Source organism: Cynara cardunculus, assembly GCF_001531365.2.
Source record: "Cynara cardunculus var. scolymus isolate 2C chromosome LG 3, CcrdV1, whole genome shotgun sequence".
Lineage (NCBI taxonomy): Eukaryota > Viridiplantae > Streptophyta > Magnoliopsida > Asterales > Asteraceae > Cynara > Cynara cardunculus.
The window spans coordinates 32,704,759-32,731,026 of NC_037530.1; the positions used below are offsets into that span (position 1 = coordinate 32,704,759).

A 26,268-nucleotide genomic window follows, 5' to 3' on the forward strand; every position below is an offset into this window, starting at 1 on the left:
TTATATACTTGCATTTTGTCTTTACATTTAATTCTTGTATTACTTTCAAGCTATGATAGGCTAAATACCCTAACTTGGGTATGAGGAAAGGTGTGGGAGATAAAGGGCTATGTGATAGTGGATAATTGCTTTCGTGGCTATCAACTCCACTATTCACTCACTGTTCTAAGTTTCATCCAAGTAATTCTTGATAAAGTGGCACATGTTGTTTGACTTGGATGACTTCAACTTAAATATAAGCCAATGTAAATTTTTAGATAAAAAGTTGCTTCAAACAAATTATATGGAAAGAATTGTAAGATATGTATTGCACTCAGACTTATATTCAATTGGGTGGTGCTAGCATTAAAGTCTAATATGGACCTCAAAAGTGGGCTGTTTAATCCAATAGTGGTGGTTGAGAACTGTTGTTGCAACACCCCACTTGGTCATGTTGTAGCAAGGTTCCCAACACATAGTTGCTAAACTACCTAAACTTGCACCCTTGCTTACTTTTGATCTGTTTTTAACATTTCAATTAGATGTTAACTCACTCAAGGTAATTACTTCGAATTCACCATCTGAAAATCAAGGGATGTATAAGGAAATGGGTTAGGCATATAGATTTATTCATCACTTGAACGATCATCACTGCCATCTTAGTCATAGATATTCATATTCTCTACAACAACCAAGACATCATCTTGTATGTTTTCCTCCCAAAATGGAAACTCGTTCAAATCTGGAGTCTTGTTTAAATCTGGAATAGCAAACCTACCATCTCGATTGTCATCCATAGGTTCGAAAACCTCAGCGGGTTTTGTTGAAAAATCAAAGTTTGGATGAGTTTGATACTCTTGTAGGAGCTTGTTAGTGGCATAGTGGCTTGAACAAAGTTTGTGTAGGGAAAGAAACTACCACTACCATTGGATTTCCACCATTACCTCCACATTACATAGTTTGATAAGCAGTAGCTGGAAAGAAAGTACCTGGTTGATTTCTGACACAATATGGATTTCCACCACTACCTTCATATTCTAGATGAAACTGTTGATATATAGTTTGATTTCCTAGTTGATTGATTATGGCATCAGATTGATCTCCACCATTACCACCACAATCGAAAACAAAAATTATCAATGTTGCGGTAGAATTTGATAAACCATTTTTTTAACCATCAGAACATCATCGTCATCAACAAACTCAAATACCTCACTACTCATTAAAGGATCTTTGTAAAATAATCTAAACCCACTACTTAAGCCTAATTTTTTCATCACGAGTTTAATCAATGCAAAATATGTTATGGGTGAAGGTAAAAGTAATATACGTTTTCACGCTCCTAATGGCGTAGACTCGGTAACACCGTTAACCGTTTGTAACGAACCGCCACTCTGAAGATATACGCTAACATTATCACTAGGACATAATTCATATTTGTTTGAGATAGTGTTGTCGATAGATGAATGTGTTTGATTTAGAAAACCATATATTATATACAAAAAAAAAACAAATTCATCAACGAAGAATTAAGGATGGAGAAAATGCTTAACAATTTTCAAGCAAATTACAACCTTTTCACATGTGGGGCCCATTTTTTTAGTATTTTTGCCAACGTTGGAGGAATCCATGGAAAATTGGAGGAATGCATGGAAAAATACCAACTTTTTATGACATATGGGGTTGTCGTTGGCATTTAGCCAACGTTAAAGAAACACTTTAGCGAAAGTACAGGTCATGTGTGCAAATACTCCAAAAGTTGGTCACTTCTTTAAATACACCATTGTATTTTGGTCATTTGTACAATTTTCCCCATGCCAGGCGTGTTCCCATACCAGAATAAGAATTGGTAGAGTTAGTGAGCCGAACATGATGGTTAAGTTTGCACTCAAAAATTGGCTTGCCAAAAGTTGTCAGGCTACTTTTTGACTTTATCTTGTATTGTTCTTCAATCGGTTAGATGACAATCTTATCGGCGTTGGTGAATATCAGTTAGATGACAATCCTCTTGTGTTTATCTTATTCTCCGGTATAATATAAGGGTCGTTGTCACCTTCTCAATTTTTTTGTGATCACACTATGGATCTCATGTGGCTAACAACACCAATAATTTCCTTAATACACTATAAATATCAAATTTGTTTCTCATTATAAGAAGCATTAAAGCTCTTTAAATAATCAATCAAGTTCTTTAACAAGAAATTGAAGTTTTCATTGCGCTTCTTGTATATAAGAAATCCAAGGCCATAGGTTCCATTTAAAACTTAGCAAGTTTGGAAGTCTAGTTTTGACTTTTGAAGACCTTGAAGATGGTGTCAATCAAGATCTGTCAGTCTCTCTCTCTCCCTCTCTCGATCACAAATGTTTCCATATGAACATGATGCTTTTGGTATGACTTTCGATTAATTCTTTTTCGCCTGCAATTCAATGTCGCCTGAAAAGACACACATACCTCTGTTTTGTGCGAATTCTTCGTTATTCATGCCCGACTCGATCTCCATACATCCTCATTGGATTTACCGCTCTTTATAATATAACCAACTCAAATGCCGAAAGGGCAGTAATAGAGTCCAAACGAGGACCTAAAATCACGGGTGTTACATCACATCCAATAGACGCTAGCGACATGGACTATATCTAAAACACAATCAAAATAGAAAGTTAAGTTTTGTAATAAATGAACTGTAGGGACTAAGGTCACAAGATTTGTAAAATACAGGGACGATTGATGTAATTTAGTGTTAAAATAATTTGAGTTTTGAACGCAATCCCTCAATTCCATTTCCCGCCCATTGCACCCCAACTGCTTTGTAGTCGAATATAATCCCTAATTTCATCCTCAATTCATCATATCTGTTATCGAATCATCTCGACCTTCTACTTTTCCCTGCAATCAACAAACATCACATGGAGGACACACTCAAAGATCAAGCATCCGTCCATGGTAATCGATGTTACTCCTTTTGTTCTCTCATCTCTCATCCCACATAGGGATGCATAATCATGACGTACTAGTGTGTTCACGAATATTTTAGCTGTCTTGAAGAATGTAACCTTTTTTGTGTTGTTGCAGAGAGCAAAGGGGGGAAATCCGCTAAGCTTCTTAGGTATCCTCTCCGATCGGCCTCCAAGTCTAAGGAGGATAAGCTTCCTGCCTCTTCTCCATCGATTGCTTCTGCTTCCAGAAGGTTTTGATTTCAATTCCCTTCTCTGCGTATTTGATCTATTCGTTATATGTGCATCAATATGTGACATGGGTAAAAACCTTCAGTAAAAGTTTTAATTCTCACCCGTTTCAGATAAAGAAATGTAAAATTATCTTCTATTATCGACTTTTGAGAAGATCTTTGATCTCTCTTATGTTGATGAGTTGGAATTGTATCTTGTTGGGTTACTGATATGCACATTAGTTTGATCTAAAGTGTTTCATATGTTCTAGATCTCATTCCGGAATAAATAAGGGGGCGATTGGTTTGATGGAATGGTTTCGAGGGATTTGGATTTTGTAAAAGTATTTGGAATATCTGGTTTGTTTGGTTTGTAGGATTTGGAATGAAACAAATTTACATTCTTTATTAATAATTTACAAAAACAAATTATAAATAATTTAATTAATTTTTATTAATTAATCATTACAAATACAAATGTTTTTAACCTATTTTAAAGCATTATTATTTATAAATCCTGTGAGATCTTGTGAAATACCAATTACCTCTGTGTGATTTCAAAATCCTATATTTATGAGATTTCAAATCCAATCCTATCGGGTAAACCAATCCTATATGTTTTAAGCAAAAGGGTACTGCCTTCATCTGTAAAAGGACGTGACCTAACAAGTTAGCCTTTAGTTTCATTATTTTGCTTGCATCATTTTGCTGGGAATTTAGTGGACGAGTTTATCTTACATTGTAAAGTACCATTGTTACCTTGTGTTTGTTGGATCCATTTAACAATTGGTGTGCCTCTGCTTTCAAAGTTTACTAGCTCAGATTTTGGTTCACTTTTTGTAGCAATGAACTTGCATTACTAATTTGTTTTAGACTCTAAATGTATAATAACGGATCTTTTGATTAATCGACACCAGAGTCTTCTATGGAGCTTTTGATTAATCAACACTAGAGTCTTTTATGTTGATCATGCTCAGTTAATTCTGTTTGCCCAAAATTGTGTAATAAATGTCACTTAACTAATAGTGGTTTACATTGCTTATATTTTCAGGGGAAAACCTACATCGAGTGTAAGTCAAAGTGTTAGTGTCCTTGATATGTCTGCCAAAGAGAAATCTGCTAAGCCTCCTAGGAGGCTGTCTATCCCCAACAAATCGACTCCAAGCCCTGCTCCTAAATCCACTGGATACTCCACCCCAATATCAGAGGCTAGAGCAAACCGGTCTGGCAATTTTAAGGGTAACAGTGGCACACCAGGTTCTGATGTTTCTAGATCATTGAGTCGAAGGAAGTTCACTGTTCTGTCCTCAGCTTCGTATTGGCTGTCTCATATTAAGTTATCTGAAGCTGCTGCAAAGCATCATCTCTCACTTGGGTTTTTTAAACTTGCTCTAGAGGCTGGGTGTGAGGTAACCCCCCAAATTGCAGTTGCTATATTGATGATGATTGTGGCATTGTCCTTCATTTTGTTGAAAAATTATCCTCTAGATGAAAATCTAAAATCTGGAAATGTGTTGCTCACTTTCACATATTTGTGGGAGATTGGTTCTTCTAAAGACAAGTGTCACGAATTTGTTCATGAAGCTTTATGTTGCCTTTTTTTTTTTCTGGTCAACATCTTTGGGTGTCAATAATTGTGTCTTTTAATGTGATTAGATTGTAGTGAAGTAATAGGTGCCTTTTAATTTAGCTACTATCTAACATTCAGTTTTTGTTTTTTGTTCTGTTAAAACCTTGTTTCTAGAATGTCCAGTTATTGAGAGATGAGCTCAAGTCCTATGCTGCCCGCCACAATCTTCTTGATCTTGGAGAATCTGCAAGAGAAGTGTTTCAGAGCTATGAGATTCCAGAAAGCATTGAGCAGTTCCAAGTCTCTGAAACCTGTTCCCAGGTGCCAGAAGAGGGAAGTAGGTCACTGGATGATGATGCACACAGCTTGTCTTCAGCTACTGGAGTTTCAAAACTAAAACCAAGATCCTTGAACAACACTGCCAGTTCTGCTGCCAAAGAATCAGCCAGAGAAACTGCTCAGAAGGGTAATCCTGTACCTAGAATCAAAGCTCCATTGAACAAGAAAATGGCCAACCAGAGCCCTGCTTTAGAAGCTGGGCATGGCAAGATGCCCAAGAATTCCAAGAAACAAAGCAAACAAGAATCCAACAAAGAGAAACACCAGGTCAAGACCGAGGGGATGGAACCTGCTGATGAAGAAGGTAATGAAATATTCGTGCAGATAGAGTTATTTGGTAATATCATCATAATGACAGTATTTTATTTGGCAGCTCAATTGAACACCTCTCTTGAGGAGGCAGTGACAGAAGAAAACAAAGAGAACGTGGTAAGAGATCTCTCATTCATTGTGTCAACTGAAATAAGAAATTAACTCGTATCCCTCCAAATTTATACTACCTTGATCCAAGATTAACTTAATAGTGTATTATGTGGTAGGATGCTCCTCCAACTGAAGAGATGAGCTTGGAAGCTTAAGAACGGTATGTTGGAACATATTTATACAGTTTTTGGCTTGTTTGGTCATGTCTTCAACGTTTTACTGGAGGCTTTTCCCTTGTATAGATAGAGAACAGCTGTGGTGTGCAAATTCGTAACTTTGAATTTCTGGTTTTTCTTTTTTTTTTTCTTTTTGTCTTTTGGTTGTTGGCTGAAGTTTTCATTCTGTTGTTGGATGATAAATTATTGGTGTGCTGCATTTGCTGGAACATACATGCTACTTTTCCTTTTCTGGGTTTCTTGGAAATTTATCTATTTCTGGCTTGAACCTGTTTTTGAAGTATATAATATTTACATACGAGTCAAATGCAAGAAATAAAGACCCCCTTTGATTGATGTTTATTCACTCTAGAGTCATAAACATTCCAATTTTTTCCAAGTTATATTCATCTATCAAAAGATTCATAAAAATAGCAAAGAGAGTAATGGCCAACTGATGAAGCCGTAAACAGACAATGACATTATATGGCTTAACAAATAATCCTTCACAAACAAACCTCTTAGTAAAAGGAATCTCAAGTATCAAAATCTATTATGAGTTTAGGAACCAAGTGTTTCTATAGTTGGCTCCTGAAACTAGGTAGATAAAGGATGGGCATTCACATAAACATAATCAATCAAAAGTATGTATGTATATGTATATATATGTGGGTTTTAGTCAAGTAGAAGGTGGGATTTGCCAATTTTGAGGAACTGGACCAAAATCATATATGACTTCTCTATGACAAGACCACACAAGTTTTATTGCTTCAGGAGTCCCTATTCCTGCTCCTCTTGGATCTCCAGCTGGTCCAAACCTGCAACACACATGTATTTATCACTTTAGATATACAAGTTTTTAACAAAGAAAAAGAAGGAAAAAGTAGCCTTTTCTTTCCACCCACCAATGATTCTGTGGCGCCCCTGTCGTTCTTGCTCTAAGTCCAACATAACTCGTTCCATTTACGCTTTTACCAACAATTTCCTGAAAGTTATAAACAGAAAACGGATACATACCCCTTACAAACCACACGTTACCAAAAAGAAATAAGAGCTTATTAATACCTGAATAAACAAAGGATCGTTAGAGACGACAGCAGCAGTTAAATGTGCATGCATCTTTTCAAGAACAGCCAACACAATCGGGAGTTGATTGTCTTTGTACTCGGTAATAATCTAGAAAAAAGAACACAAGTCATATATGATTATGAAACATACAAGAGAATGAAATCGGCATTCAATTGAACAAAATGGCATTTGCTGCTACCTGGAATGGCCCAAATATTTCTTTTGTAACAAGATCATAATATTCGGTCTTGATTATTTGTTCAAGTGGAACAAATACAGCTGTTGGCTTTATGGCACCGTATATTTTAGGAATAGAATGATTTTCCAACTCTTCCCCACCAAAAAGTAGCTTTGATCCTGGAATTTGAAGCAAATTGTTCTTGTGGTCTAGCATTGCTTCTGTTGTGTACTGCACAGATGGAACAATCAATTGAGGTTACATACAGCATACAATATATGAAAGTCATTATCTTAATCTCGGAACTTTTTTGTGGTTTTCATTTGATTAGTCCTCTATATATACATGTACTGATGTACATTCTTCCCGAAAGATTAGTTCACCTTTTGTACATTAGTTTCCCGAAAGACAATACTTGTTATTCATTGGAAATGAAGTAAAAAACTTACGGTAAGAACTGGGCCTATAGTCAAATTATCAAGCCTCCTCCTCCCGGCAAGGTCAGTCAATTGACGTAAGAGTGAGGTTTTGCTCCAGTTCTGCATATTATACAAAAAGAACAGAAAAAAGAACATTAACATTAAAAACAAGCATTAAAATGTATGATAATAACAACAAGAGCAGTAGCAAACCTCATGCATAAATAACAATGACTGTGCTGAGCATTTCTGACCACTACATGCATATGCATCTTGATCACATACCCATGAAACATAGTCCACCTGCCATTGATAATAACTCTGCATGTTAAAGATACAGGAAAAGTTCCAACTTTTGTAGTTCAATGTATAGGAAGAACAATGAACCTCATGAACATCAGGCCCAAGGATCTTCCAATCAAATCCTGCATCTTCTAATTTAACTTTCCCGTTCAGATCATCAGCCAACTTATTTGCTACCCTTGAGCTACCCGTAAAGAGTGTCATTCGTGGATTTGCCTGACCATGGATCAGAATAGTTTTTAATATTACAACCTGTTTAGTTCTAATTCTAAGGAAAAGATTAATTGGAAAAAGCTTTTTCTGCGCATTACAAATGAATGTTTCTATAAAACTTCCTCAAGTGGGTGTGTGCGTGTTTTATGTAAGTGATAAAAAAAAACCAACCTCTAACAGTAGTTTGTTCATTGTTTTCCCATCAGAATTGATGAAGTCAACATCCTCCACAGGCATCCCACAATCATGGAGCAACCGAAGCATTTGTTCCATAACAATGCATACCTATAATGAAGATGCAGACACTTGTTACATGAATCTTGATCTCTATAAGTAACCACCCACATCGTTAACACTCGTGCAGATGCAAATGGTAATGTAGAATTGTCCCAAAGATGTCTATAAATGAAGTGATGTTAAGAAAGAAAACAAAATCCAACATCCAACATGTAAACTCACTTTGCTATCAACTTTAAGGACAGGCTTGTTGCCCATGTAAAGTGCTCCCATCAACTGGAGTACAGGAATCTCTAGAGGGAAATTGAATGGTGTAATCAATGCCACCTATGTAGCATGTTCTAAACATATTATTATTAATGATTGATTAATGATAATTAATAATGAAATTGTCAATTAAAACAACCAGTGATATGAAGGTGTGTCTTACAGGGCCATAAGGCCAGCGGAACCCATGACTTTGTTGCCCAAGATGATTCCCAGGAACAGCAAAAGACCTCGCCAGAAAACGTACCTATCAGACATTTAAATTTTATAACGAGTAAAGATGATATGGGATTAACCAATTATAGATAAGCATTGTATTAACTATAATCCACCTGATCACTGGAAAAGTTCTCCAGAAACTTTTGTGCAACATAAACTTCACCAAAAGCCTGCTGGTAACTCTTTGGCGACACCCGTTGTATTAACTTGGTAAAGAAATCAGAAACCTGAAAAAGGGTAGAAAAAAGTAAAAATTTTGCAAATGTAGATAGCTTTCTTTTCTTGAATCTTATATAAGTGCAATATATACCTCAGGCAGGGAAAGCATATGGCCTGCTTTTGCAGATACATCTCCATATAAAAGGTACCTATATATAACAGTATTTGGTTTTATATATATATATATATATATATATATATGATGTATAGAACTTTCATATTGATTGATTATTGGCAAGACCTCTCTGGGGATTTGAATGGATTGTGCAGGCCATGTTTGGGGCACTTAGATAAGCTCTCCACAAAAGGCTGCATAACATGTCAAAAACATAATGAGTTGATAAACTTATAATTGGGAAGATGGTAATACAAATATACGATCGTACCTTGATTTCGCTTTCATCTACTTCTGAAACTTTAATGAATGATTCCCCGTTTACAGGATCTACAATCGTATTCCAGTTGCTGGATGTCATCCATTTTCCCTGGACTGGAAAATATCCATGATTGTTATTAAGCAATTAGATGCAAGTCAAATCATGCACTATACATGAACTCAAGTGCTTACCCAAGTTCTGTACTTGAGCAGGCTTAGAGCCTGATATCTCTTCTGCTTTAACAGTGGCAAATTGCAGTGAATGAATGAGTCTGCATAAGCAACATTTTCAACATCTGATCTGAGTCACTTAAATAAGCATCTTAGTATGATTAAATCACGATTATGAGAGAGAAGCCACCCAGATAATGATATCAGATAACATGCATATATCAAAAACCTTGAGAATGGTAATGAAGGAGGAACGATGTTGCTCCTGATTCTATTGCAAACTGGAAGCATAGACATTGTGATATTGATTTGTGTTGGAAATGAAATGGTGGGTGTGTTTTAAAATCATTGTTCGGAGAGTGAAAAGCGACTCTTTAGATGGTCAGCAGCTGCGTTTCTTACGATCACAACGGACACATGTCTGTTCTCTTGACCCAATCTTATTTTCACAATATCACCTTTTTCTTTCAGTGAGGTTGACATAACAGAAGGTATCTTGTAATTTTAATTTGAGTAGGCTACAATTTTGGTTCATGTGGTTTACTTGAATCTCTCAAACTCATCCCTAGACTATAATTATCGTCCCTATTCTTTATATTTTGCTTTGGTCGTTAACTCTGTTAGATTAGTCCGTTAAGTAAGGGGCATCTTGGTCTTTTTACCATTTTCCTTATTTTTTTTTTATTATTATACTATTAATTTAAATATTATTTTATATTATATACAAAATGTATATATCCAGGCCCGAACAACTTCAAACCTGGCTTACTCCGGTCACCATCTCCGACGACTTGACCTGCTCCAGTCGCCATCTCTGATGGCTTGAAACCATAAGGTTTTTCGGTCATCTTTTGCGACCTAAATTAACACCCAACCAAAATCAAACCTAAAACCATGTACAACCTAAATCAATTCTAAAATGAAATCCAAGCCCAAATACGAAACCAATTACAATCCTTTTCCTACCATAGAAGCAACAAATATGGAATTGCCTTTGCTTGACAATGTGATTGAGAAATGGAAAACTCAACCTAAATCACACCCAAAACCCAAACCTGAACCCAACCTAATTCCATTGTGTAAACCTCAAAAATCCACCATCTTGTGTAACAAACCTTTTGCAACCTAAAAAATCCAACAGAGTCAGAAATTAGGGATTGTGCTTTGAATTGGTCGACTGTGCTTTGAATCAGTGGCTTCAAACCTTTACCTGCAGAAAAAAGACAAATAAATAGCTAAAAGGACCAAGATGCCCTCTTATTTAACAAACTAATCTAATGAAGTTAGTGACCAAAGATGATTTTTAAAGCAAAATGTTAACAATAGGGATGATAATTGTAGTTATTGAAGTCTAGAGATCATTTTAAGAGATTCATATAAACCACAATGACCAAAATGTAGTTTACTCTTTGTGGTTTACACCCAAATGTAAAGGTTGTTCCTAGACTTCATTAAGTACAATTATATATGACTAGTGTTTGACAACATGCGTTGCATGGTGACAATAATCCTTTTTAAAATTATTGAAGTTAGCTAAATGAGTCGATAATTACATTTATATATTAAACTAATAAGAATCAATAAAACCTTTGATATATGAATCCACCTTATCATTATTGGTTGTTCTTTTAATATATCTATTTATATATAGATTATTTAAATTACAAAAATGAAATCTTTTAACGATTAATGCGGTTGAAAATATTTTAAAATAAMTAGAATTTGAAWWWWWWKTTTCAACAATTGWATGTTGAAAACATTTTAATGTAAAATATAAATGAGAAAATAAAAGATGAATATGAAAAATGGTTTTTCATTAAACTTGGTTTCTCAAGATTCCATGAGAAATAGTTTTTGTCAACCGAACTCTAAAACAATTGCTAAAAACATATTGTTGGTTCTATTGGAAAAAAAAAAAAACTTAAGAAAAATGTAGAAGACATTAGTTAAAGAAAACATATAAAATCCTAACAAAATTAAGAAGAATTGCGAAATAAACCTGAAAATACCATTAAAAAGGGCATGTTGAAGTTTGGTGATGCTACATGAAAAATTGTAACAAAAAAACTTCAAAAATCTCAATAAAAGTCAAAAGGAATGCATACACACATTAGTTTTCTCAAAGTATACTTGAAAAAGATAACCATTACAAAAATATGTTGAAATTTGTTGAGGCTACATTATGATTTGTAATACTTTCAAGATTCTATCATCAAACGATTAATCGAACCATTGTTGCCATGAAAACTCTAAAAGTGTTGTCAAGAACAAACTCTCCGTTTCATTGAGAAAACTTTGGAAAATCATAGAAGAGAAAAGTAAAAAAAACAAAATTCTAAAATCCCAACAAAAATAAAAAGGAACACATACCTGAATTAGTCTTCTCGAAATAAACTTGAAAATAGATTTGTTGAAAAATAACAATTTATGAAATGAAAAATAAATCAAGTGATGGAGATGGAGAAAAATGAAATGAAAAACAAATCAAGTGATAGAGATGGAGAAAAAGAGATTGAATGATGAACAATTTATGAAGAAGAGTTAGAGAAAATAAAAAGATTGTTTTAAATGCAAACATAAATGAATAATCAATGTTTATAGAAATTAGAATGTGGGATTAAAAAAAAAGATTAAAGGAGGATGAATGAAAAAAAAGATAAATAAGTTTTCAACTTTCAGGAGAAGCCAAGTCATAAACCTTGGTTTCTCCTTTAATATATATATATATATATATATATATATAGATTTGCATCTTACTTTGAAAATGGTCCCTAATGACTAATTCCGTTAAAATTGTCCATTAAATGAGGGCTATTTTTGTCCTACCTACTAATTTTCTAGTCATATACATCAATATTTACGCTTACTTTTTACATTTTCAATGCATAATTTAACATGATTTTCATCGTGTAACAACACATTTATTAAACCCATAGAAGTGACAATTAGGTATCTGCAAATGCTACAAAGACGACAAGCAATGGTACCACCATAACTACATAATTGTAAATATAGAATGATAAGTTGAAAACGGTAAATTGGTCTTGACATTTCACTTGAAATACTGAAAAATCTTAACATAGAATGATTTAGTTGTTTAAAAAAAATTAAAATATAAAAAATCTTGATTCACAACAATTTTCATCAAAATTGGCGTCATCTAACATATCGAGCTAGACTCACTTAGTCGTGTAAGACTGTCTAATCGAGTTAGATTGGTCCAATCAAGCTACGATGTTTGTGTTTATTTGCCTTGAAATACTAAAATAGCTCCAGTCTAGCAATAAAAAAAAACTGACGTCATTTAAAAGTAAAAAAAATGATTACATAGTTCATTTCGTTTATACGATTTTACGAAGAGATGCAACTGAGCTCAAAACCAAAGATACTCATCAATGGGGAGGAAAACGAAAAGAATGTGAAGATTGTGGGAACACAAAAGAAACATGGTCGTTCGACCCATTGATTCTTAAAATGTTGTAATGTTATTTCTTTCTTAGAGCGTTCACATATTTTTATTTAACAACGTTATTTGTATCACGATGTTAGTCCGAATGGCTTTTCAAATTATTTGCAATTTCTAGAATCTAAATATGAGACAAGCTGAAATTCTCCAAATTTGGAGAACTCTTCAAAAATGATTACATATGAGACAAGCTGAAATTTTGATCTGTTTTCATGAGGCCTATGTGATCACATTTTTACACTTGAAACTTCGCTGCAAAACGCTGTGAGGGTAAAAAAAAAGCCGAAGGTTCACAGCAAAAACGTTGTGAAGGTTACCTTCACAGCATTTTACGGTGAAATTTTAAGTTTAAAAAATATGGTATCACAAAAACATGCCGATTTCACGTGATCCTAGGTTATTAAATCATATATAATATTTTTTATGACAAAAGGTTTGAAAAAACAAAAGCGCTTCTCTTCTGTTCCCACTTCCCAGTTTCTATCGCACGCCACGCATCCCTCTCAATCTCTCGAGTCTTGACTCTCCACACTTCCGTCTCCACTCTCCAGGCTCCTCTCAATCTAATTTTACCCTAGTGTCTAGTGGTGCCCGATCTGATTTTGCTCTCGGTTTCTCATCATTCCAGGTATTTTTACTTATCTTATCTAAGACCTAATTTATTGTTTATTGATTTCATTATTTGCTTAATTTTTTGCTTCTTGATATCTTGAATCTTGATGTTTTGTTAATAGACTTAATGTTTATATGCTAAAATCTGATATCTTCCAATGAATTTGACCATTTGAGTGATTTTCTAAACCTATTTGATATTTCAATTGGGTTATTGGTTATTTGGAGTTTTGGTTTGGTTGCTTGTTTATTTGGACCATCTGCCAAACAACATGACAGCTAATAGATTAAATATTGAGGCAAGAATTGACATGGATCCTCTCTTGGCAGTACCATTCAAAGGGAAATGCAATTGATGGAAGAATTATAGGTCTTCACTGGAGTGAATAAAGTCTAACAACAGAAAACCATTAAAATAAAACTAGGACTTCCCAAAACCCCATCCTGTATCAGATTCCTTGGTTCATTACTTGAAAACTTGACTAAATTCGGAATATTGGCAAGATAGAAGCCGAACAAGGTTGCTAATCTAAAATAATGTAAACAAAACAACATACACCGAAAGACCTTATTTAAAAATAAAAATAGGACAGCAACTTAGCTGAAAAACTTAAGAGAGTATCTTTGAAATTCTAAATATTGGCTTAAAAGGCTAGAAGATGTCTCTAAAGATCATATACCTTATGCTAAACACTTGCCTTCATTGAGCAATAGTATAGGCTAACTACATTTTCCACTGTTACAGGATGCAATTTTGCTAATAATTGATCAAGAAAAGGTAGTGAGTCAAGCCAACAACCCCAAGTTGGGATTTTTTCTATCCATCTCATTTATGCTTAACTATATCTATTGTTGAATCTTTGTTTTGTTGTTTGGGGTTTTGCTTTATCCCCCCTGGTTGTAACTTCCTTTTTTGGAAAAAAGTTGGCATGGGGATGAGCCACCTAGCTGGACTAGGTTCCAAACCCCTTAAAAATTTGTGTGTTATTTGTGTATTAGATTATTCGATTAGGGGCATATTTTTGACTCCCTGCCCAGGGCATCCAAAACCATAGGACCGGCCCTGTTGCTGACTCATATGGTAGGACAAAAATTTTATTTTAGAAAGAACGTTAGTGATCAAATCCCATACTTCCAGGTCTGATCTTATTACTATCACAAGAGAAAGACAACAAGCTTTGAAGGTTTGCATTACTACATTTGGTTTCCAGAATCTGAACCTGGGTAGCAATGGAGACAAAGAAGAAAAAGGGTTTGGTTATTGAAGGGTACCCGATTGAAGGTTTGTCGATAGCAGGGCATGAGACTTGTGTGATTCTCCCCTCTCTCAACTTGGCTTTCGACATTGGAAAGTGCCCTCAACGAGCCATCTCTCAACAATTCCTCTTCATATCTCATGGTCACATGGATCACATTGTAATCCTCTGTGTTTGTCATTATTCTCTGCTTTAGACTTTGTGTACTTCTCTTCTCAATTACAATAGGAGACATTTCATTCCCACAGTTAGATACTGTTTGAGGATGGTTTGTTCCATTAAATTCCATTTAGTGTAAACAGTTCAATGACCTCAAGTTTCTCCCGTAATAACACATCCTGTCTTGTGAATTTTTGGAAAATGCACTGTAATTCTAGGGCAAGGGAATATGTTCTTTTTATTTCACTGAAGTAAAGAAGTATAGAATTAAGAATCCAAACAAAACAGTATCCAAAATATGGAAATGGAGTTATCAAATACACCCATGGAGACATTTCATATTGGAATATTTATCGAGAAGAAAAAAGAAATGGACTTCCTATATTCAACAACTAGGTACCACATTCCTTGAAGAACAAGAATATGAATTACCATCACTGATACACCTTTGGAGATTGGGTTATTTACACTAACCGTGATTCTTATTTTGGAACCTTTTGTTGACAAAGTGAACTCTAAATTGTGTAACAGGAGTTCATATCCAAAATGAGCTACACTTTAAAGGGTTGACCTCAAATTTTAAGGATTTCTATTTTTTGGAGGAAGCATTGCTAATTGTGGGAAGTTATATAAATCATCACATAATGATGCTAAATTGCAACAAAATCACTACTGATTTTGCAGTCTAAAAGTAGGGAGATTGAAATAATAAACCAAAGGGTAGCTTCTTATGGAACATAGGGAGTGAAATGTCGTAAGCTCAGGTCATTTTGTACTGAGTATACAAGTTAGTGATTAACTTGAAAGGCCTATGCATCAATTTGTTTCTAGTGTGGTTTTATTTTGACTACATTAAGACAAAAATTATTTTAGGATGAAGTTTTGGGCCTGAACAGAGTTTTTTGTTTTCTTAAACTTTGGGATTTTTTTGTAGGTTTTCCTGATTCATGTGTTTTCAAAGTCTTCTTTAAAGGTCCTTGATGTACTATCTCATGTCAAGGGTTGAAGTTCCTTTCTTCTCATCATGGAATTTTCTTCTAGGGAGGATTGCCTATGTATGTTGCAACTCGTGGTTTATACAGAATGGCTCCACCAACTATTATTGTACCAACAATCATTAAAGAAAGTGTTGAAAAGATATTTGAAGCACACCGGACAATGGACCAATCAGAGCTGAAGCATACTTTGATTGGATTGGATGTTGGTAAATTCTATTTTTGGCATTTTGCTTATTCTATTTCATTTCGATTCTCTCAACTGTGGGCAAAAGTTAAAAACCATTCAGTGTTAAGATACATAGTTACATCTGCAGGGGAAGAATTCTACTTGAGAAAAGATTTGAAAGTAAAAGCATTTAAGACATATCATGTCATACCAAGTCAGGCTAGTTGTCTTTACTCATCACTGAATATATCTTTCTTTAATGCTAAAAAGACATAAATACACCCCAAAGAGTGTTCAGTTGTTAATTAGCTCTATTTGTGGCTTGTAGCAGGGTTATGTAATTTATTCTGTGAAACAGAAGCTTAAGCCCCAGTATGTCGGTTTGCCAGGGGACGAAATCAAGAAGTTGAAGTTCTCAGGTGTGGAGGTCTGTCTCAATTATAGCTATTACCATGGTTGGTCGTATATTAACTATCTCTTCCTTCCCGCAAATTAACCTTTTCCTATTTGCTTTTTATCTACAAATCTGAGATATATAACTGAACCTATCACTAAATGGACCTTAAGGAATCCTATTCTATATTTAGTTAGATGTGGAGCTGTCCAACATGCTCTTTTGGTGCAGAGAGTGATTTTATGACCATTCTCAAATGTTACTTTTTTTTCCTTTCTGAAACGGCATGTTTAAGTGGCATCTTGATTGCACATAACTCTATGTAAGGGGAAATGAAAATCTATATATTTCTATGCCTCCGCCATCAGGGTACATCAAGTGAATACTGAGAGCAGATTTGTATGACTAGCGTTTATCCCCTCTTCTTCATCCCTTCATTCATACGTTACTTGTTTTTGTTGACTTTCTTCGTTGGTTTGTGGCGATATGATAGTCTAATAAAAAAATTAGTTCTTATGTATAAGCAGCACCCTGCTCTTCTATTGAAAGCAGCTAGAAATATTTCGACCTGCTTATTAGTTGCATGTAAGAAACTTCTCCCCTTCATGTAGCTCAAATTCGAGGGGCTACTATTTAATATAATATCTAAGACTAATAGAAAATGAAAGATGAGCTTGCTAGTGAATGGCTCTCTCGACAGTATATATTAATTACATATTGGGGGTAAAAAAGAAGTGTTGAATATTATATATGTTACAAGGTTAACAACGTGAGTTTGTATTTTGGCAGATAACGTACACGACAACATCACCTGAAGTAGCTTTTACTGGAGACACTACATCTGACTTCATTGTTGATACGAATAATGCTGATGTATTGAAGGCAAAGATTCTCATTATGGAGGTAACATCTGACTTCATTGTTGATACCAATAATAGAAAATCTAGCTCTTATCGTGTTTTTGTCTTTAATATCTTGAGGCCCTGAAAAGATAGTTTATGGTAACCTCCACTAATCCTACGAGGCTCTGAAAATAACAGGTAAATGTTTGTTACGTTGATGCAGAGCACGTACGTGGAGAATACAATGACAGTGGAGAATGCAAGAGACTACGGACACACACATTTGTCCGAGGTCAAATCCTCTTCTTTTTATGATATGATATCTACTCACAGTTGGTATTAGCTGACATTTTTGTTTTGGTAAATCAGATAATCAATTATTCAAGCAGATTTGAGAATAAAGCAATTCTGTTGATCCACTTTTCAGCTCGGTATCAGTTGGATGTAAGTTTTAGCATCTTCATTCATTCATTCATCTTTAGTTGTTCATTAGCATTTTCATCAATCAAATATCTGGTTGCAGGTGATTCAAGAAGCCCTTTCTGCACTGCACCCACCTTTGGCAGGCCGTGTTTTCGCACTAACAGAAGGCTTCTAGGATGGATGGTTAATGTTCAAAGGAACACAAAGTTCTTGTAGTTTTAGTTTCAGTTCATCCTTCCCCCCCTTTTTAATATTGTTCTGTTATATCTACGCAACTCATGCTTTACTTTGATTTGATAGTTCGACAAGTCTTTTTGATGGATATGGTAGCTTCAACAGCTTGGTATTGTTCATTAGCATTTTGCCCAATAAAACAAGTCTAGACCAGGGAACTATTTATAGTTTCCTTCATCATTTGAACCCACCTAGAGTGATGGTTGTCTTTTTTCCTTTCAACTTCATGTAAAGGGGCTGTTTGGCAATTGCTGAATGGTTTGGTGCAGAATGATTAAGAGGCTCTCATTATATAGTGCAAAATGAAATATAATTGTTTGGTAATTGTGTACAATGAAATTAGGGCTCTTGATGGTTAAGGGAGATCCATGATACAAAATCATTCAGAGGGTTTTAGAACCATTAAAAGACAACTTTTTTTTTTGCTAAACAAGATTCATCTCTTAACGATTTAGAGGTTGCCTCTTAATTGTTATTTATTTTAGAAATACTAAGAAAACAAATTTGTGAAATAAAATGTGTTGATATATTAAGCTGTTTGAAGTGTAGAAAGGGAATTTCAGACGCAAGAAAAGCAAAGAATAGAGCCTTCTTTTCTTTGGCTCATCTCTTTAACAATCTAAAATCCATTTGTTTACTTGAATTTTTTTTCGTGTTTGTTTTGTGGGTTGTATGAGAATATATGAAGATACAAAGAATGAGACATAATAAACCAGTGTCCAATGGCTAAAGTTTGGAATAACAAATGAATAAGCTTGCAAGAAAGGTCACTTCAATCGTTTACCATCTCTTCAAGTCGAATAACATATGATCATGTTCTATATATAACTTGTCGTTTTCCCGGTGATATTATAGCAACCTATCCTATCATACATCGCTCCAACTTCATTAATTATCAGATGGCATATATCCCCGGGAGAGCACCTTTTGCTGACAGGAAAAGCTCCAGTAGTTTGGCATTCGAAGAGTTTGTGCCTCCCTCAGCTTGGACAGAAGACTCAACGTGCCATTACCTCCTTGTCGATCTTCCTGGTACATAATATTCAAATACTAAACGTTTATGAAATGATTTATTTGGATAAAAAATGCTTTTTTTTTGGGTAACTAATCCCATGGGCCCTGAATATAACAGAAAAATTCCCCACAATGTTAATCCCTGAAAATGTTTGATTGCAGGTTTCAAAAGGCACGAGCTAAAGCTTCAAGTGGATAACCAGACTCGTATAGTAGTTAGTGGAGAAAGGCAGGTGAGAGAGAACAAATACAAGAGATTTGAGCAAAGTTTTGAGTTGCCAAAGAATGCAGACATAGAAAAAATCACAGGGAAGCTTGATGGTGAGATTCTGTACATTTCAGTCCCAAAGAAAGTAGAACAAGAACACCAAGAGATCAAACATGATAGCAGCATTCATGGTGGGGAGAGGGAGGTGTCTCATGAACCGGGATTACTTGAAGATGAAGATGAAGATGACGATGACAGTGACAAGAAATCTGATGAAGAAGATGATGGTGACAAGAAATCTGATGAAGAAGATGATGGTGACAAGAAATCTGATGAAGAAGATGATAGTGACAAGAAATCTGAAGCATATGAAAATGAAGATGAAAGTGATAACAAATATGGTGAGAAGGTTGTTGAAAGAAAGAACCCCATAAGGGATTCTGAAGAGGATTGGGGGAAAGAGGCTGATTTGTTTCTGAGACTCGCAATTGAAAAACTAAGAAAGAATAAAGGGATTGTTATGACAGCAATCTTTGCATTTTCATTGGGGGTGTTGGTAACTCAGAAGTTACAGTCAAATGGACAGTAACTTCACACTTGAGAATAAGAAATGCAACACAAATTGCAGATATATAGCTCTTGTAAACTTCATACTTGAGAATAAGAAATGTAACACAAATTGCAAATATATTAAATAATGTTCCAGCTTGATTGTGGTAATACCAAGTGTTTTTCTGAGTTCAAATCTAGCCAGCAGCAGATGACATCCTGATGATCATTGTCACCTGAAACAAAAACACTAGCATCAATACTTTTCTCTTTTTCTTTTTCTTACTTTATCTAAAAGGATCAGATGCCAGAGTTGTGCTCAACCAAACTGGCTCTGCATGATGTTGGATGGAGAAGCTTCTTTAAAAATATGCAGAGAGAATCCGCTAACCATCCTAGAATTGGCCACCATTATCCTCAACTGATGCAAGAACAGTCTACTTAACATGGTCGATGTGTCGTAGAAGCGCAAAAAGGACAATTTTTACCATCAAAAGCTTTCATTTTTCTTAGGTAACAGAAAGTGGGTCCTTTGGATAAATGACTTTAAACAAGGTTTCAATTAGAAGCATGACCCTGCAATGTTTTTAGCCCAATGACCTTTCATCTAAAATGCCCCAGCCCAAAACCGCCGGTCCATGATTAATAACAGTCTGCTCCCGAAAAACTTAGAAATTCACTAGAGGGTCATTTTGCAAAACCAGCTTTTAGAGGTCATCGAGCTAAATAGCCATGAGAGAGTTGAAGCTACTCCTGGACTAATATAAACTTGAACAAGGCATGATGGTTGAAGCCAGACAATCTTTTTAGACACAGTAGCTAAGGACAAATAAATGACAGCTAATGGTAAGTTTGAAAATTAAACAGGGTCCCTTGATCAAAGGAAGGGATTGGAAAAGGGGGATGCTTTCTTCTATAAACTTTATTCAAAAAACCACTTTTTGACAAGAAAAGGGATCATAGCATCTTAGGACTACAAGTGGTTGAAAACAGTGATCTTTGCTCCTGCAAGATGGAGTTGGAGTGAACGAGAATGCAGATTAATGAGGAGTAAAAAGTAACTTGTGCATTTGGGACAAAGAATCTAATGCTTATGTCCACAACAAGGGATTTATTTGCTTGGCCAAAAGCAACATATTCAAATTCTTCTTTTAACTTCTCCCCTACTTCATCGTCACCATCCTCCCCCATCAACACCAAATCTTTTATGCATCCTAATATAGTTTTTAAGATCCTGTTTTGTATGGGATTTACTCGGTTAGTTTGGTTTTACTTTACAAGAAATAAAAATACAAGAGTAAATAACAAGTTTTTAGATATAAAATATTTTAACAAATCAAAACCCATTAAAGAGATTACAACTATAAAGTAGACTGAAACCTTATTGAAGAGGGTATGGAATCTCATCAAATCAACACAAAATTCATGCCTAAAACATTCTCCTCCTCAATCAATCTTCATTGAGACACAAAACATTCCCAAATTCGCTTGCTTTACGAATAATCGTATTTGGTATCGAAAACGTTCCAATGGCATTTTGTAGAAATCACAAATTGTGTTTTAAGAAATGCATTTTGGAAAATATTTATATAAATATGGTCTTTTTGTATGTTTTACGCGTAGAAGAATAAGAGGATAATGGAAAACAAAGAGAAAGCAATAGGTGGCTAGGTGCGAATTAAAAAAGTGACCAAATAATTTTTGTTCTTTCTGGAAGAAACAATAGGATCAAGAAAGTTTACCTCTATCATCTTCACCACCCACCACCGATGACACCATGATGGCGGAGCAGCAGCAACAACAACCACCCCCTCCATTACCAACGAGGCCAATTCGGAAATTAGTAGTGGAGGTTGCAGACGCGCGTGACCTGCTTCCGAAGGATGGATTAGGCAGTTCCAGCGCTTATGTAGTTGCAGACTTTGACGGCCAGAAGAAGAAGACATCCACTATTTCTAGGAGCTTGAATCCCGTATGGAACGAGAGCTTGGAATTTGTAGTCTCCGATCCGAGCACCATGGAATACGAGGAGTTAGAGATAGAGGTGTTCAACGACAAAAGACTGAGCAATGGCAGTAATCGGAAGAATCATTTTCTGGGGCGAGTGAAATTGTACGGAAGTCAGTTCGCTAGGAAGGGAGATGAAGGTTTGATCTATTTTCAATTGGAGAAGAAGAGTGTTTTTAGTTGGATTAGAGGAGAGATTGGTTTGAGGATATACTACTACGATGATGTCGAAGTAGCCGTCGATCAGGAGATGAATAACGACAATGCTCAACCACCACCGTCTGAGAAGGAGGCGCCACCGCAACCGCAGCAGGAAGGGAAGGAGGTAAGAGTTTTGGAGGTTCCAGTTCCGACAGAGGCTGTCACGGAAAATTTACATTCACCGCCAATGGCTACAATGGAGGAAGCTCCACCGGGAGTGACAGTGAGGATGGAAAATCATCATCACCAGCAGCATCAGAATCAAGGGATTCCACCTCCAGTTCAGCCGGAATATCCGCCGGAAATGAGGAGAATGCAGACAGGGAGAGTCGGAGTAGCAATTGGAGGCTGCGAGAGAGTTAGAGTTTTAAAACGTCCCGATAATGGAGATTACTCGCCGCGAGTCATACCGAGACGATCCGCGAACGGAGAATCTGAGAGAATTCCGGCCTATGATTTGGTCGAGCCGATGCAATACTTGTTCGTAAGGATCGTCAAGGCTCGTGAACTCTCACAGAACGAAAGCCCCTATGTAAGAATCGGTAATTCCGTCCGGTCAAAGCCAGGGATTCCAAGACCAGGTGAACCACCTTCGAATCCAGAGTGGCACCAGGTCTTTGCTCTCGCCTACAACAAGCCGGAATCTGCCAACTCCTCGACGCTCGAGATCTCAGTGTGGGACGCACAATCGGAGAATTTCCTCGGCGGTGTGTGCTTCGATCTCTCCGACGTTCCCGTTCGTGATCCCCCTGACAGTCCACTTGCTCCTCAATGGTATCGGCTCGAAGGCAGCGATGATCCTAACGCCGCCGGAAAAGTTTCCGGGGACATACAACTCTCTGTTTGGATTGGAACTCAAGCTGACGACGCATTCCCTGAATCATGGAGCTCAGACGCACCATATGTTTCGCATACTAGATCAAAGGTCTACCAATCGCCTAAACTGTGGTACCTTAGAGTTACAATCATGGAAGCTCAGGATCTCCAGATTGCCCCAAATCTTCCTCCATTAACAGCACCAGAGGTTCGAGTTAAAGCACAGCTAGGGTTTCAGTCCGTGAGGACAAGGAGAGGGGTAATGAACAACCACACGGCGTCGTTTTTCTGGCATGAGGACCTGGTATTTGTCGCCGGCGAGCCACTGGAAGACAGTTTGATCTTACTGTTAGAGGACCGAACAGGGAAGGATCCAGTGCTGCTTGGACATGTCTTGATCCCTGTAGCTGCAATTGAGCACCGAATAGATGAACGCCACGTTGCAGCAAGGTGGTTGTCGTTAGAGGGTGGTCCGGGAGGTTCCTATTGTGGTAGAATTCACTTACGAATGTGCTTGGAAGGCGGGTATCACGTGCTGGACGAGGCAGCGCACGTGTGCAGTGACTTCCGACCGACTGCAAAGCAACTGTGGAAGCCGGCAATCGGGATTTTAGAGCTCGGCATCCTCGGTGCTCGTGGGCTACTTCCGATGAAATCCCGGGGCAGTGGCAAAGGTTCCACCGATCCGTATTGTGTTGCAAAGTATGGAAAGAAATGGGTGCGAACCCGGACCATCACCGATAGTTTTGATCCACGGTGGAACGAACAGTACACGTGGCAGGTTTATGACCCGTGCACGGTTCTAACCATAGGGGTGTTTGACAATTGGCGTATGTTTGCGGACATGGCAGAAGAAAAACCCGACTTCCGGATCGGAAAAGTCCGAATACGAGTATCTACATTAGAGAGTAACAAGGTATACACCAATTCATATCCTTTGTTAGTTTTACAACGAACTGGGTTGAAGAAAATGGGAGAAATTGAGGTGGCAGTTCGATTCGCTTGCCCGTCGTTGCTGCCTGACACATGTGCGGTTTACGGGCAACCTTTGCTTCCACGAATGCACTATTTGCGTCCACTAGGAGTGGCCCAACAAGAGGCATTACGTGGGGCGGCCACAAAAATGGTGGCGGCTTGGCTAGCAAGGTCAGAGCCGCCACTAGGTTCAGAGGTGGTTCGTTACATGTTAGATGCAGATTCCCATACTTGGAGCATGAGAAAGAGTAAAGCGAATTGGTTTCGAATTGTGGGTGTACTCGCATGGGCGATCGGGTTGGCGAAATGGTTAGACAACATTAGGAGGTGGAAGAACCCGGTTACAACAGTTCTAGTCCATTTGCTATATTTGGTTCTCGTTTGGTACCCAGATTTAATAGTCCCAACTACATTTTTATACGTATGTCTTATCGGAATCTGGTACTACAGATTCCGACCAAAATCACCTGCAGGTATGGACATCCGCCTCTCTCAAGCAGAAACTGTTGATCCAGAAGACTTAGATGAGGAATTCGACACGTTTCCAAGTTCAAGACCTCCAGAGCTAATCCGTGCCCGGTATGACCGATTAAGAATGTTGGCAGCTCGGGTCCAAACCGTGCTTGGTGATTTTGCAACACAAGGGGAGAGGGTCCAAGCCTTGGTGAGCTGGAGGGATCCAAGAGCTACGAAACTGTTCATTGGGGTGTGTCTTATAATCACGGTGGTATTGTACGTTGTGCCATCGAAGATGGCAGCGGTGGCTCTCGGATTCTACTTTCTACGCCACCCGATGTTTAGGGAACCAATGCCGCCGGGCAGCCTGAATTTCTTTAGAAGGCTTCCAAGTTTATCGGATAGGCTAATGTAGTGTTGAGAGGTACACAAATAAGGCTTGGTTTAGAGTACATTTGCCCCAAATTGGGTGCTCCAAATTTTCAATGTTTTGCGATGAAAATATGTTGAGCTCAATAAGCCCTTACATTTACTTTACATAGAAGTTCTTCTTATATCTTTTTTTTTTATTAATTTGGATATCCAATCCGTTATGCGAGCAGGACGATCACCTGTTTTGCAGGTAGATCAAAGTCACCGCATTTAAACATCCGTGACCATAAGGATAAGGAGATATTTGGTCTAATTAATATTTTTAAACTTATTATTAATATGTTTTGTATTTAGAAAAGAAGAGATGATTGATTGTAAGCCATAAGTATTTTAATTGGTGATGCACCATTTGTGGGGTATTCACATTCCTAAAGACCATAAGTTTTGTGGTATGTTTTCAATCCATCATTTCAATCCAAAAATAGTCAAAAGTTTCTGATTTAAAAGCTTCAAGACACTCTTGATCCAACACATTACCTGAATATTTGGACTTTTTACTACACAATTTTGACAATTTCAGGTTGGTATTTCAACTTTTATCTTTATTATTATTATTTTTTTGATTTAATTTATACTTTTTGTACGATGATTATGATTATGTTACATGTGCTAAGGAATGGGAGAGACAGACGAAAAAGACGTTGCAACCAGTAAGGAAACCGATAAGGAACAGACGAAAGATAAGAAGAAGAAGAAGGACAAAAAAGAAAAAAAGGAAAAAAAAGAAAAGAATCCCGAAGATAAAAAAGATCCGACCAAACTCACGGCCAAGCTTGAGAAGATTGATTCTAAGATTCAGGCACTCAATGTAAAACGACAAGAAATCGTCAAACTTATTGAAGAAGCCAAAGCCAATCCTCCTGCTCCCGAGGCTGCTAAATAGGCCTAAGCTAGCCTCTCGAACGAGGTTGCGCCCAATAAAACCAAAATAGGTTTATAAATGGGTACTTATAGATGTTTTATGGTTATTCTTTTATATTACGTTTGTATTCGCATGCTTATGTAGGAAACGAGACTTATTAGCCGACGTCACAACGCTTCGAGAAGCAAGTGTTGCTCGTCGCTAAAACTGGTTGTAGATTATAAATTATAATTCATAGTTTGAGATGCTTCACTTTTGCATCTTGATTACCAATTCTTAATTGAAATCCAATCTAGAATTGAGTATAAATGTTGATATCAAATTTCAGTTTTCTCAAAACGAAAATGATTCTTGATTAGTATATCGTATACTAAGGGGCCGTTTACTAAACACTTACTTGGTAAGTGCTTACCGCATAAATTTCCTTATCGGATGAACATAAGAAGGGTCAAGAATCTTACCGGGTAAGAGCGATGAGAATGATGGAGAGTCTTAACGGGTAAATGAGAATGACGACTCTTACCCAGGTAAGCGCTTACCCAGTAAATTGTTGCATTCGATATGTTTTAATGTACTAAAATCTTGCACATCAAAATGAATCATAATGTAATTAAAAAACAAATTAAAATAAATGTAATTAATAAAACTAAAAGATGAATAATTAATATAAAATAACATTAACTGATAACAATAAATAATCAGGAACAAATGAAAAAAACTAATTGAAATTTCAAAAAAGAAGATTATTACTAATTAACTCGATAAACTCAAATGAAATAAGCTCCTTTATCATCGCTTTAAGATGATCGGAAACTTTCCACAAGTACATACTTCATTCATGTCATATATATATATATATATATATATATATATATATATATATATATATATATTT

The 26,268-nt window shown here is 36.5% G+C and overlaps 5 protein-coding genes across 7 annotated transcripts; 4 read left to right on the forward strand and 1 right to left on the reverse strand.

Annotated features, from left to right (window-relative positions):
- Positions 1-2,850: 2,850 nt before the first annotated feature.
- LOC112510054 lies at positions 2,851-5,893 on the forward strand. Its single transcript, XM_025115319.1, has 6 exons — positions 2,851-2,923; positions 3,053-3,167; positions 4,198-4,555; positions 4,891-5,359; positions 5,429-5,484; positions 5,595-5,893. Exons 1-6 carry the CDS (start codon positions 2,887-2,889, stop codon positions 5,631-5,633), a joined length of 1,074 nt encoding a protein of 357 aa, XP_024971087.1. The 5' UTR covers positions 2,851-2,886; the 3' UTR covers positions 5,634-5,893.
- A 122-nt stretch (positions 5,894-6,015) lies between these two features.
- LOC112509171 (delta-1-pyrroline-5-carboxylate dehydrogenase 12A1, mitochondrial-like) lies at positions 6,016-10,151 on the reverse strand. Its single transcript, XM_025114028.1, has 17 exons — positions 10,064-10,151; positions 9,533-9,584; positions 9,325-9,404; positions 9,143-9,246; positions 8,998-9,065; positions 8,848-8,905; positions 8,651-8,764; positions 8,482-8,565; positions 8,274-8,378; positions 7,986-8,099; positions 7,686-7,817; positions 7,512-7,601; positions 7,329-7,418; positions 6,901-7,110; positions 6,699-6,809; positions 6,539-6,618; positions 6,016-6,451 (listed from the first exon to the last, which is right to left on the reverse strand). The coding sequence occupies exons 1-17, from the start codon at positions 10,149-10,151 to the stop codon at positions 6,313-6,315; spliced, it is 1,719 nt and encodes a 572-aa protein (XP_024969796.1). The 3' UTR covers positions 6,016-6,312.
- Positions 10,152-13,267: 3,116 nt separating this feature from the next.
- Positions 13,268-17,967, forward strand: LOC112508507 (tRNase Z TRZ1). 3 transcript variants are annotated; one of them, XM_025113143.1, is made up of 11 exons: positions 13,268-13,397; positions 14,127-14,159; positions 14,520-14,797; positions 15,731-15,769; positions 15,838-16,000; positions 16,109-16,179; positions 16,292-16,387; positions 17,144-17,257; positions 17,420-17,488; positions 17,566-17,640; positions 17,720-17,967. In XM_025113143.1, exons 3-11 carry the CDS (start codon positions 14,612-14,614, stop codon positions 17,792-17,794), a joined length of 888 nt encoding a protein of 295 aa, XP_024968911.1. In that variant the 5' UTR covers positions 13,268-13,397; positions 14,127-14,159; positions 14,520-14,611; the 3' UTR covers positions 17,795-17,967. The 3 variants fall into 3 exon arrangements, with proteins under 3 accessions (XP_024968911.1, XP_024968913.1, XP_024968912.1); XM_025113145.1 differs by lacking the exon at positions 14,127-14,159; XM_025113144.1 differs by lacking the exons at positions 14,127-14,159; positions 15,731-15,769.
- Positions 17,968-18,557: 590 nt separating this feature from the next.
- Positions 18,558-19,791, forward strand: LOC112509826 (inactive protein RESTRICTED TEV MOVEMENT 2-like). The gene is made up of 2 exons (XM_025115000.1): positions 18,558-18,885; positions 19,030-19,791. Exons 1-2 carry the CDS (start codon positions 18,753-18,755, stop codon positions 19,662-19,664), a joined length of 768 nt encoding a protein of 255 aa, XP_024970768.1. The 5' UTR covers positions 18,558-18,752; the 3' UTR covers positions 19,665-19,791.
- Positions 19,792-21,376: 1,585 nt separating this feature from the next.
- On the forward strand, positions 21,377-24,613 carry LOC112509825 (protein QUIRKY). The gene has a single exon (XM_025114999.1). It carries the CDS (start codon positions 21,402-21,404, stop codon positions 24,492-24,494), a length of 3,093 nt encoding a protein of 1,030 aa, XP_024970767.1. The 5' UTR covers positions 21,377-21,401; the 3' UTR covers positions 24,495-24,613.
- The last annotated feature ends 1,655 nt before the right edge of the window (positions 24,614-26,268 follow it).